This window comes from Tympanuchus pallidicinctus, unplaced genomic scaffold (assembly GCF_026119805.1).
Source record: "Tympanuchus pallidicinctus isolate F22 unplaced genomic scaffold, pur_lepc_1.0 scaffold11, whole genome shotgun sequence".
NCBI lineage: Eukaryota > Metazoa > Chordata > Aves > Galliformes > Phasianidae > Tympanuchus > Tympanuchus pallidicinctus.
The window spans coordinates 20,105,546-20,118,813 of record NW_026294627.1 but is presented as its reverse complement, the minus strand read 5'-3'; the positions used below and the strand labels follow the sequence as shown (position 1 = coordinate 20,118,813).

General features: G+C 39.7%; 1 protein-coding gene across 2 annotated transcripts; it reads right to left on the bottom strand.

Annotated features, from left to right (window-relative positions):
• Positions 1-840: 840 nt before the first annotated feature.
• Positions 841-12,578, bottom strand: RFC3 (replication factor C subunit 3). 2 transcript variants are annotated; one of them, XM_052671031.1, is made up of 9 exons: positions 12,428-12,578; positions 10,774-10,911; positions 9,859-9,926; positions 6,904-7,001; positions 5,290-5,471; positions 4,914-5,050; positions 4,706-4,804; positions 3,466-3,535; positions 841-1,438 (listed from the first exon to the last, which is right to left on the bottom strand). In XM_052671031.1, the coding sequence occupies exons 1-9, from the start codon at positions 12,512-12,514 to the stop codon at positions 1,247-1,249; spliced, it is 1,071 nt and encodes a 356-aa protein (XP_052526991.1). In that variant the 5' UTR covers positions 12,515-12,578; the 3' UTR covers positions 841-1,246. The 2 variants fall into 2 exon arrangements, with proteins under 2 accessions (XP_052526991.1, XP_052526992.1); XM_052671032.1 differs by lacking the exon at positions 12,428-12,578 and adding an exon at positions 12,133-12,265.
• Positions 12,579-13,268: the final 690 nt, after the last annotated feature.

The following is a 13,268-nucleotide window of genomic DNA, read 5'->3' as shown; positions in this document are numbered from 1 at the left end:
AGAGTAAAGACCAAGTCCATCCTCCAGACTTTCTCAGTCACGAAACCAGTTCATTATAAAGCATGCTAGCACTGAACAGGAAGGTAAGATGTGTATTAACAGAACACACATAAATGCTCCAGCTTCTAAAGACTATGAATGAGGAGAGGTGATTAGGAATTGAATTCATTTCCATATAATATTTTTTCCAAGTATCTAGCAGTTGTCTAATCAGACAAGTGAAAAAATGACAAAAAAAGCATTAATTTAGTCAATAGTAAGGAACCCACAGTACATAGAAATAACATATGAAAGACCTGCAGAACAAATTGATGTGGCTTCCTTTACTTTGATGTTTCCCTGAAGACACACTAGGAGTATTGCCCTAGTGTATAGGGGAGTATTGCCCCACTTTTCTCAAAGACAGTTTATATCAAAGTAAAAGAATGCATATACCTGGTTTAAGAGTTTAAGGTAATCACCTACATGGCATAGAACACTGTTTCAGTGTTTAATCTGTTGTTCACATTCTTTTCTTTCACATCTTAAGAAGATATACTTGTTAAAATTTGAAACCTTACCACTGATTACACCAGTCAAAGCAATTATCTTTACCTGAGCAGTTATGTGTGTTAGAACTAACATGAAAGCGTCAGCTGGCATGTGGTCTTAATTTATATGGGCATGTTCCTTTTAAACAAAGTTTGGTGCTGCCCAACTGACTTACAAGCAAGACAGAAGTATTACTCATCTAATTTCAGCACAACTGCTTACAAATGAGAGTCAGAAAACATTGTGTCACCGCATCACTGACAATATTGTGGCTAAAACAAAGAAACAAAACAAGCAAACAATGAGATATATGAGTAGGCAAAATATATACATGTTCAAACAGCCATTTACAACATGGATATATGTCTTACTAACAGCTCCGGCCCTAAAAAATTAAAAACAAACAAAAAGCATGTTCTCGCTTATTAATGTAAGCTTACAAATACTACAAGTAGACACCATCTTATCCATCTTCAGAGGTAATCTTTTGCCTTTCTGAAAGCACAAGGTATTTTCCATAGATCTACTGATGCTGTTAAACAATCCATCTGATTTCCAAAACCAAACTGTTCTTCAGTTCATCATGGTTTATATCCATAATCCAATAAAGTATTTGACTTTGAACTAGACCCACATGCCAAGAGACATGGACAGCAGAAAACTACCATGGCATACCTATGATACAACATTTTGTATACAACTACAGGTATTGGGCTTAGAACATCATGTCATCTAGTCCATCCTCCATAAATTTCTTGTAAATTGCCATAAACTTTGCTACAAATGCTTCAAGATGATAAATGGCTTTGCTGCCCAGTTGCAAGCGGTGTTCATAGAAGGCTGCCATCTGTGCAACTTCTCCTTTCAGTTGTCCATCACAGTTATTCAAAAGTTCTGTCAGGAGACCCTAAAAGGCAAAAACAAGGCAATATTTAATAAGTTTTACATTTTTAGTTAAGAGAATAACCTCAGTTTTCCAGAAATAGCCAAGCAACAACCACCAGCTCATTCAGGAATCTAACAGAAAAGATGTTCAAGAATCTTTATTACATCATATGTCAAATGAAACTAGATTTATGAAACTGAGTCTCTTCACAGCATTCTTACTGGATAAGTAATTCACACCAAAGCAGCAGGTAGCTATTATACTCTTAGATGAGAAAACAAAAATAATTTAACTACTTGTGCTTTAATAAATGAATAAATTAACATCATCTTCAAATACTACAACATATACTTGCATACAGGCATATGACCAGGAGAATTATAGGTAAAGTTGGCTAAAATTGCTTATTTCCTATTTCCACTCTTCATGATTTTACTGGTCACAAAGAGTAATAACCTACACAAAATAAGGTTTTACAAAGATAATCAGGGGACTGGAGCACCTCCCCTACGAAGACAGGCTGAGGGAGCTGGGCTTGTTCAGCCTTGAATAAAGAAGGCTGTGAGGTGACCTCACTGCAGCCTTTCAGTACCTAACGGGAGCCTACAAACAGGAAGAGAGTCAACCCTTTGAAAGGGGTTGATAACTGCAGGACAAGGGGAAATGGTTTTAAGCTGAAGGAGGGAAGATTTAGGTTGGATGTCAGGGGGAAGTTCTTTACCAAGAGAGTGGTGAGGTGCTGGAACAGGCTGCCCAGAGAGGTTGTGGATGCCCCGTCCCTGGAGGTGTTCAAGGCCAGGTTGGATGGGGCCCTGGGCAGCCTGGTCTAGTATTGAATGGGGAGGTTGGTGGCCCTGCATGTGGCAGGGGGTTGGAGATTCACAGTTCTTAAGGTACCTTCCAACCCAGGCCACTCTGTAAGATAAGAGCTTATTTAAAGCTTATGTATAGGTTCTTGTATGGGCACAAGATACTTTACAATACTTTACTCATGAGAAGAAAAAAAAAAAAAAAAAAAAAGCACTTCGATAAGGAAGAAAATCTCAGCAAATCTCTATTAAAACTTGGGATCAAGCAAAAAGTATCATGAGCATATCTGAAGTTGAGGAAGGAAGAATGGTCTTTATGCTGAAAGTGTACACTGAGAGGACAATGCAGGATGCACTAGCCCACTATCAGCAAGGATGATTAAAGCAAAATAAGTACTGTGACCATCACAACACAGAAGTCAGTTAAAACGACCCAAAAAACCCATATTGTTTTGTAATCATGTCCAATAGCAATGTCCAGCTAGGGTAGCTGAAAACATGAGCTGCTCCTTTTTTTATTCCCGCCCTTTCTTCCAGCATCTCCCTAATACAAGAACATACACATCCCATTTAGTGGGAGGTTTTTGTGGATTGACTTTCTTTGGATAAGAAGAAATCAGCTGCTCTAGTCATGAATGTCAATGAAGGAAACATAGCAACTTCTAAATATTTCACAACATTTTTACCAAAAAGAACAAACTGGATCAAATTTAGTCCGTAAAGCACGCCTGTGCTTCAATACAGAAACACAGCATAGAAATTCTGAGGTGGACAAAGTGTATCCTCCATTTTTTTACTCAGCTTTGCCATCAATGACACAGTAAGTTTTAGTAAATCAGAGAGATCTGAACAAGGAAGCCTGAGAGGGAAAACATCTGGTGTATTATAAGTTAGAGAACAGAACCTTCCTGTCCTCAAAAGCTACACAACTCAGTCAGGATCCAAATGTATGCAGCTATGAACGTAACAGTCCAGTAGATCTATTCAGAATAATTAGAATTGAATGTTATGCATCTACGTGTGCAGAACAAGGTCTTCAGCCAGTGCTTCAAAGCAATAACTTGGACTATTTTGGTTACTTAGTAGAAAGAAACACAAAAGCATCATAAAGTCACTCACAACCATTTGGAAAGGACAAAGGTTTTCTTCAACATCTGGAAGATTTTGATTTCCATTTTTATTTTTTTTAATTAAGATTACCAGTGTTAATATCTGTACTACAGTTAAGAGTTAGAATACCTTCATTATAACCTCAGGAGGAATGCAGTGTGTTAGGAGTTCATAGAGCCGTCCACGAACCTCTAGAAGTCTGTAGGAGAGACCATGAAATATCAGATGTAAATCCACAAGGCATACTCATTTTCACTACTTGAAGTATGTCACAGGACAGGAAAAAAAAAAAGCAAACCAGGTAGAGGGTTCTTGTCTTGTAGATTCTAAAACCAGAAGCATTGCATCTTGGATAGTTTCAACTCAAATAATACATATCACCTTCTGTTCAAAACAATAAAGTATAATACATACAGCATATTTACATGCTTTTGTAATTTACAGCTAACTTTGAAGCTAAAAGGCTATCAGAATTTGTTTCCTTAAATTCTACTTTCCATCTAAATTCTTATTATTTACATTTAATATCAGTAGAAGACTACAAAAGATTCTACATGTACAAGACATGAGTTGGACTAATGCAGAGAGCACCTCACACTGTTCTTGAAAGAGAAATCACTGATTTATTATTTCACATGAAGTTATTTCACAGAATCATATTATGACAGAGGTGATGAAACAAAAGCTTTAAATACTGAAAAATAAAAAGAAAGCAAACAGCATAGCACTCAACTAAGCTTATGTTCACTTTTGAATACAAAGCTACAACAAATTGCACAGAAGATGCAGAGAAAGTGATACTTCACCACCAGACTGAAGCAATCAAGAAATCACTCCAATTTAACCAAAGAACTGAATATAGTTAAGAGACCTAAAAACTCACGAACATTCAAGACAATCCATCTCTAATGCCTCAGATTACTGTATTTCGTATTTATGAGCAATGACAATCAGAAAAAGGGCTATTCCTTTCTTCCTTTCAAGTCTTTCTGTATCTTCCCACTCTCTAAATATCATTCTTTTCATAGAAGTAATGTTATCTATTCTCTGAGCATTTTTGTCCAACTTCCGCAAACTCCAACATTCACTTAAAACTTTCCAGCGCAATACTTAGAAATGGATATAGCATTCCAAAGCAAGTCTCACTAATAATACATAAATAGCATAGCAGAGATAACTGAGACTTACTAAGCTTTCATGCAGGCTGTTTGTTATCTTGTATATTTATCTACTAAATTACAAAGTCTAGTGAAATGCCAAAAAATTACAGATTACAAGAAATGCAATACCTAAAAAACACAGCATCTTTAGCATTCAGCATAAAGCAAACAAACAAGTGCAATTTGTAGCTATGAGTATATTTATCTACCTCTGTGGTGTCTGTTGACTGACAATAGCATTTGCAGTTTCCCTCAGATAAATTTCCCAGTCCATCTCAGGAATGTCTTGATCAGCACTGAAAGGATACCTACATTGAAGGTAATAAAGCAAACTTTGTCATCTGGTCTAACAACAATACACACATTGATTCATATGTCTAAAAGCATAGGTTGAATTAATTATTAGCAGCCACTTACTGTTGTACTCTGCAAGACTCACACATAAGTAGTGCTTTCCGAAGATTCCTGCCAGATTTCTCTGCAAGCCTTTGAGCCAGTTCCTGAGGAAGAGTCAGGCCCTCTTTCTTACACACACTGGACAACACATGACAGATCTAGATGGGAAACAGCATGAAGTGTGACATTTAGCAAACAGTTTAGCACCTACAGATTCTCCTACTTGAAATATTTCTAAAGCAGAGCTGGACTGAGCTATCATGAAACACGCTTGACAAGTCACCCACCACTAAAAACGAGGTTACTCTGTGGAAATAAAATATCACCTCAGCCCACAACAAGAACTTATCTAGTAAGAAGTTTTAAAGGACCGATTTCTGCTTCTGTTCCAACGTACATCTTCAATGCTGGGAGCAGGCACTCGTACTGTCAGGCACCTGCTTTGAATAGGTCCTATAATTTTTGATATGGAGTTGCAGCACAGGATCAGTCTGCAGGTTGCCATGTACTTCTCCATTGTTCTTCGCAAAGCGTGCTGGGCATCTTTAGTGAGCTTGTCGACTTCTGTTAACAGCACCACTGAAAAAGGAAAAAGAAGCATACTGTACTCCTTAATAAAAGGTGTACTTTTATGTTAAAGTGATAATGCTAAAATGAATCACACAAGCAGCAAAGAGGTAGCACAGTTGCACACATACGAAACCAAAGCAATAGTAAGACAATCTGTGTGCTTTTTTGACTGTGTAATCTGCTTCTCCCTCATATTCTATGCCCATGTAATAGAATTTTCTTCAGAGCCAAGAAGTAATTCAGGTAGGTGTAGAAGCTTTCACCCTGATAACAAGTACAATAACTTTTTAGAGAAATTCTATGTAAGAAACACAAAAAGCATTTATGGCATAAGGTCACAGCAAAAATGCACACGTTTCCTGAAGACTCCCCCCAGTATATTTTATATTTAAAGCTGATGTTTTATCTTAGCAAAGGAGTGACAGAAAGCTGTTGTGTTATAGTAGCTGCAGGTATATCATGGTATTTCAAGGAAAGAGAAAAACATTTCAAAAGTGCTTTGGAACAATCAAGAGATGTCTGACATGAAACTACTAAAACATCAAAATTCAACACCATTGTCAATTATTTTTTTCCCCTCAAGATTTCCTCTCTCCTTCAATTTCTTATTATATAGTTCTAGTTTTGCTCTTAATTTATTCAAGAAGAGGAAAAATAAATCAGTTGTAGAAACAAGTGTCTTAAAAGACTCAACGAAAGCCATCTTCATTTTCTTATTCAGAATCCTGCTGTACATTGCAGATAAAATGCTTATGAACCTTCTGCTCAGTGCAGCTCAAGGCACCTCATCCTCCAAATAAGCAACTAACTCAACACAGCACCATTAACATAATCATAGAATAGCCTGGGTTGAAAAGAACCACAAAGATCAACTTGTTTCAGCTCCCCCCCCCACCATGTGCAGGGTCATCAATCAGCAGACCAGGCTGCCCAGAGCCACATCCAGCCTGGCCTTGAATGCCTGCAGGGATGGGGCATCCACAGCCTCCTTGGGCAACCTGTTCCAGTGTGTCACCACCCTCTGTGTGAAAAACTTCCTCCTGCTACCTAACCTACACCTGTCTCAGATTAATGCTTTCCTGCCCCTCAATTTAATATTAAGCATCAATAACTCAATAACTACTGTAGATCACCAAAGTAAGTTACAGTGCATTTAAGTGGTAGACTTGAAAGAAAACAGTGGGAATCCCAATTCCATTTGCCCAGCCACTGTCATTCAGCTACATCCAGTCTTCCTTAGAAACAACACAAGATACAACCTCATATTGAGTATTCAACCACAAACTTTTCACAGAAAAAGAAAAATGCTAACTTGGTTAACTTGACAGAGGCTTACTTGTATTCACATACAAGACACATGTACACACAAAACAATCACCTGAAATCTTTTTTAAAAGTTTAATTATTAGTACTTGGACTGGGTTTAACTGCTTTTACTCACCTTTAAAGTCTCGTTGAGTACTTGTTTCAAGTTGCTGGGATTGTGCTACTGTCTTCAAGAGTTCCTGAATCACTACACGATCATTATTTCCAGCATCACTATATTAAGAGTTCAAATAGAACTTTTAGAACAACTTCATACAACATACAAAAACTATGGTCTTAAAGTAGCCCCTTGGTCAACCAACTGACAACAATGACAAAATATTTCAGAAGATATCAAGGTTAGAATTAACCTCAAAACACATTTTATGAAAGTTACCTTCCTAGTAATAAAAGTCTCAGAGCTTATGAAGGCACAGCTGGATTATCTGCACTGTTTTGGAAAGCAGCAAAACTGCTGTCAGATGATTTTAATCAGCTCATTAAAACAAAACTTTTTTCCTTGTATGAAAAAATCAAGTTTTATCGCTTGCAGTTTGGACAGATATTTACTGTGAAGGTTTTTGCCCATGATTACAAGAAAAAGTCTAACCACAGGGAATGGTGACTAAGTCAAAGGACTGATTTAAGTGCATTTTCCCTTCAAGTTACATGCTAATGTAAAGTTGAATGGCAGGCACACTCTGAAGTTCTAAGAAGTTACTAATGAAAGACAGATATTGCACAGGTGGTTAGTTTGTTTCTCTTAAAGTCAGGAAAACATGAGGAAATAAGGTGATCTTCCTAGTTCTTCTCCATACTATCACCCACAGTGGCACTAAGCAGCTTTCTTGGTCCCTAGGATGTATCTAGGTCAGCTACATACCACAGTCACTGGGGGCTGACTTGCAACCTAGATTACTGACACAGCAAAGGAAAGAGGAAGCAGCTCTGCAACATTTCACTGTCAAGCAAATGAAGAAAGCATTTGTTTGTCCTGCTCAAGTCATCACTCAACCAGACCTTTCCTTTTCTTGCCAAGGAGCAGGCAGCAGAATAGGCAGAAGCAGCATATCATCAGCTTAGTTCAGCAGTTCACAACCTGCTGAACACATTATGCTGATTCTGACTGAGGTGCCTACTCAGTTTAGAGATGTTTCTTTCACAATCTGATCTGCAATTACAGAGGGAAAAAAGCAAAAACACCAACACTTATACAATCTACTTCTACTCTATGAGTTACACCAGCTTTTGGAATGAGTTTTTAAAAATACTTTCCTAGCATTTGAAGTGCTTTCTGCAGTAACAAAGAATCCAAGGTCATAATTTCATACTGAAAGACTATCACTGATACTATGCAATCAGAGCAAATAATCCAGGAAAACAATATGCAAAAAAGCTAACTTCACCCACAAACATACTTTTCACTGTTCCTTTTTCTTTCACTTCCAAGTTACTCAGGGGTATCTATTTTATAGAATCATAGAATGGCCTGGGTTGAAAACAACCACAATGATCATCTAGTTTCAACCTCCTGCTGTGTGCAGGGTCACCAACCACTAGACCAGGCTGCCCAGAGCCACATCCAGCCTGGCCTTGAACGCCTCCAGCTCAAATAACTACTCAAATACTACTGTTATAGCTCAAATAACTACAGTTCAAGCAACCAGCAGACAAGGCTTTGGAATTAAGATGACAGTTTCCTTTTGGAGGAAAAAGGAATGGTTCTGCCTAACAAAGTTCCATAATGAACTCAGTGTCAGTAGTATCCTACCCTTTTCCAGAAGCTAATTTCCTTTCCCTGATAGCCATTTATCATGTTACAAAAGACACACTACACAATCTCACAGTATTATAAATCAGTCAAAATTCACAGACCAAACTGATAAGCATGAAGACAACACACACAGGTTCACTGGCTAGTCAGACATAAACATGGCAACTGTTATCACTTCAAGTCCATGCATTAACTCTTACAACTCAGTCATTGTATATAATGCAGCAATTCCACAATTTTAGGATTTTTTAAATATAAATAACACACATTTATTATGTTGTTTCAAATTGAAATTACTCTAGAAAGTAATGAGCATTTGTAGTATTTGGTTAAACAGATCGGAAGACATCTCTCATATCACCAAAGTAACATTTATTTTTGTTTATTCTTGTGTATACAGTTCATTAGCAAAAGCCTTAGCTTCACTTGTCTGAAGTGAATACCAGCAGATACTCACTAATCAATATACAGAAACTAAGAGCAGCACAAGTTTTTAAAGGAACACATGTGAAAACTACTTTGAAAAAGTAAAGCAACATGAGACAACATTTAGTAATTAGCACAATGCTAGAAGTTACTTCAGGATAGACACAGTCTTAGAATTCCAACTCTGGAAACAAAGCTACCATAACCAAAGCCTATTGCTGCATACAGACATTTACTGTCCTGTGATTTAAAGCAACATGAATGAGCTTCAGGTAAATGTAAGTATTACTTTGGGCTACTGTCACCAGCAATTCCACTACTGTCAAAGAAGGCATACAGCACAGCATTATAGCTCCTGATATTCAACTCAACAACTTATCTACTTCACGACAGGACTCCCAGTATTTTGTGAGCATTTCCATTGTTACTACTGTTTTTCTTTTAAAAGGGGGAAAATTCACCTCTCTGCTCCATGCCATTTTAAGACTTACAGGGTAAACCTTGCTTTCAAGTCACTTTATTTTTGTATATGTGACAGAAGTAATGACCTAGGATCACTGGTTCAAACAGAAGTTTCTGGTTGCAACATAAATGAGTAAACCAGAATTTTTCCTGGGTAGTGAGTCCTCTGCACACTTATAGTTAAGTTCTGGGTAGTTAAGCAGAACATTACTGCTAAATACACAGAAATCCAAGTTGTCTGCTCACTCAAAGCTGTTTAATTAAAACTCCTTTCCCTACCCTTATTTGCAACCCAAACTTCAAATCATTATCTAGTTTGCTCAGGCAATAAATTGAGCAGTCAGGCCCTTATATACTCATCGCAAAACCACTTCAAATGTAAGACACTGATCACATTGCATGTGGGACTTCTTTTTAGGGTATACTTACCTTGGGTTAACTTCAAGGTGGTAATTACTTGCAATCGTGCTAATTTCAATTTTCTTTTTAGAAGGTGCCTATGTAGAGAGAAACCATAATAAATTAGTATCCAAAGAACTCTTCAAGAAAAGAAATCTTGCAGATTAGAAATTGTTAAGTCTCAGATCAAATGAACACTAAGACACTGCTCCTATGCATCTCCTACCCCAGGAGGAGATAGAGGAGAAAAGGAGCACTGATGCATCATCCAGCCAGTAGAACAGTAATTATAGCAACATGCAGCTCCCATTACTGCATCATCCAGGTATTATATTTGTTCCACTATTGTTTTTTTTCCTTCACAACAACCTATAAATAGGATTTGGTAATTCCTTACTGGTTAAGTTTTCCATAATAAGGATTTTGAGTAGATAATTAGTTATTACTAGAAGGTTGTATTAAATGCCTAAAACCAAGGCAGATTAAAAAAAAAAAAAAAACACAACAGCTTAAACTAATTAATGCTGAAATTGTCATTTTGAACATTGAACATTTGAACATTCTGTTCTCATTCAATGAGAACAGAAGTTATAAATTGCATGAGAAAAGTAACGCTTACAATTTGAAAATTAAGGGTTACCTTTACAGAAAATTGAAATTCTCTACTAGTCTATTATATACACTATTGTTCAAACTGGTATAAGAAATAAAAACAAATCACACCCATCCACAAACATCTAAGCAACAAGAATATCCATTAACAGTGGTAAAAGTTATCTATTCAAGTAACCAAACAAGTATAATTAATTGCATAAACAAGCTAAAAGATACTGAATACAGAAATATATATATAAATGCATATAAATATAGATGTCTCACAAAAGAAATGTGACAGTACACAAATATCTGCAGTGCTTAGCAGGAGAGGAGAATTATTTTTTCTACCGTTATACTCTGATGCTCAATCCTCAGTTTCTCCACACCTGCACCATATAATTCTCTTAACAAACACATTATCCTTGTCTTCTTCCCAGCTCCTGATGGCCCATACACCAACAGATGAGGGAAGTCACCACACTGAACCTGAACACAAAGCAATAAGATCCATTAGTTTCAACGGTATTTTCCTTAAGTTGCAAGAGAACATTTGTATATGCATTCATAGAATCACAGAACAGCCTGGGTTGAAAAGGACCACAATGATCATCCAGTTTCAATCCCCCTACCACGTGCAGGGTCACCAACCAGCAGACCAGGCTGCCAGAGCCACATCCAGCCTGGTCTTCAATGCCCCCAGGGATGGGGCATCCACAACCTCCTTGGGCAACCTGTTCCAGTGCATAACCACCCTCGTGTGAAAAAATTCCTCCTGATACCTAACCTAAACCTCTCCCATCCCAATTAAAACCATTCCCCCTTGACATATTGCTACCCGCCCTCGTAAACAGAATTGTCATACAGTCCACTGTCACACAAGTTCACATGTCATTGTTTTTCTTGTACAACTCAGTCCTAACTCATTAAGAACTTAACTCCTTTCCTGCAATATTTTCTCTGGAACATTTTCCCATCAAGACAATGTATAGCCTCATTTACCTATAAATCTCAAAAACAACCAAAAAACAAACAAACAAAAAGGAATCTAGATTCACAACAGTTGGAAAAGGTCAAGAACATCCTGACAATCGTTTTGATCATCATCTAAAATCACCCGATCCGATCACCAGCCCCCCACCACTATGCACACTAAACCATGGCCCTCAGTGCCACATCCACATGGTTCTCAAACACCTTAGGGAGGGTGACTCCACCACTTCCCCGCACCAATACCTCACCACTCATTCTGAGAATATTTTCCTAACATCCAATCTGAACCTCCCCTGACACAGCTTGATGCCATTACCGCAATAAACATAGAACCACAGAATGGTTTGGGTTGAAAGGGTGCCCAGAGAGGTTGTGGATGCCCCGTCCTCGGAGGTGTTCAAGGCCAGATTGGATGAGGCTCTGAGCAGCCTGGTCTAGTATTAAATGGGGAAGTTGATGGCCCTGCATGTGGCAGGGGGGTTGGAGATTCATGATCCTTAAAGTCCCTTCCAAGCCTGGCCACTCTGATTCTGTGAAGACCATCGAGTTCCAACCCCCCGCTATAGGCAAGGGGGTGATGCCACGCTAGATGCCTCCCTCTAGACCAGGTCGCTAACAGCTGCATCCAGCCTGGCTTCGAATGCCTTCGAGGAGGGGGCATCCACGTACAAGGAAAAGGAAGAAGACAAAGCTTAGAGGTGTAATATATACACGCACTCAGCTCCATCAGGTGCTCAGAGACGCTCCAGCCTGACCTCGATTGCCTCCCTGAACCCTCACAACTTCACAGCACCAGGTATCATCGAGGCTCGCTTCAGACCTCCGCCTAAAGTCAGCTAAAGAAGACAAGCCCCGCTATCAAAACCATCGACCTCTCCCACGTACAACACGGGCAACGCCAGCCCGCCAGCCCCTCGTTCCAACCCCACCTCACGCTCCCCCTCCCCCGCCACGACCCCTTCAAGGCCAACCCGCACAATTGGGTCCTTAAAGGCACGGCCGGGCCCCTCACCAGGCTACGGAGCTGCGCCGCCTGCTCACGGTGGAAGTCCAGACGGCTGAGGGCGCTGGGCCGGTACTTGTCCACCCACAGGCTCATGGCGGTTGAAAAGCGCGCCGTTCCAGCGCCCCGCGCAGCCCCGGCCGCTACCGGTGGGAGGAGCGGTAGCTACGGCAGCCGCCGAGGACACACAGCGGCGGGCAGCGCTTTCCTCTCCCGCCCTTCCCCTCATTTCCGCCCTCCGCGATTCCAAGCCCTGGCTCCACACCACCGTCCAACAGCCGATCCCGATGTCTGAGAGTGTCCAAGCGCTCCTTGAGCTCCGACACTCGTGGCCGTGCCCACAGCCCTGGGCAGCTGTTCCATGCCCACCGTCCTCTGGCGCAGCCCCTTTCCCTCACCCCCAGCCGCCCTCCCCTGACGCAGCTCCATGCCGTTCCCTGTCGCTGTCACACGGAGCGGAGCTCAGCGCTGCCCCTCCGCTCCCTGTGAGGAGCTGCGGCCGCCATCAGGCCTCCCCTCAGCCTGCCCTGCCCTGGCGCTTTTTTCTGCCCTAATGAACAAGCTAAAATGTGTCAGCATAATGCTATACATCATTTTTGGAAGGAAAAAAATGTATGTATATATATATATATATATATATATAAAATTAATAGTTCATGTGACTTCCAATTTTATCAGCTCTGTGTTCACATTTATTCTCAGTCAGAAAGCCATAATGTAGGTAATGGGTTTGTTTTCCCAGACACTCATGTTACTTCTAAAGGTCTCATCAACTAGTGGGGGCAAAGAGAGCACATCAACAAGTAACACGGCCGGTTTCTTTGGAAAAGTCATGTTATGTACTCTTCCA

What these genes read in the sequence shown, in the direction of transcription:
- RFC3 (XM_052671031.1), bottom strand. Translation starts at nt 12,514, where the DNA reads ATGAGCCTGTGGGTGGACAAGTACCGGCCCAGCGCCCTCAGCCGTCTG. An exon ending in CGGCGCAGCTCCGTAGCCTG is followed by an intron (nt 10,912 to 12,427) that starts GTGAGGGGCCCG and finishes CTTTGTGTTCAG; the next exon opens with GTTCAGTGTGGTGACTTCCC. An exon ending in AGTCAACAGACACCACAGAG is followed by an intron (nt 3,536 to 4,705) that starts GTAGATAAATAT and finishes TCTCTCCTACAG; the next exon opens with ACTTCTAGAGGTTCGTGGAC.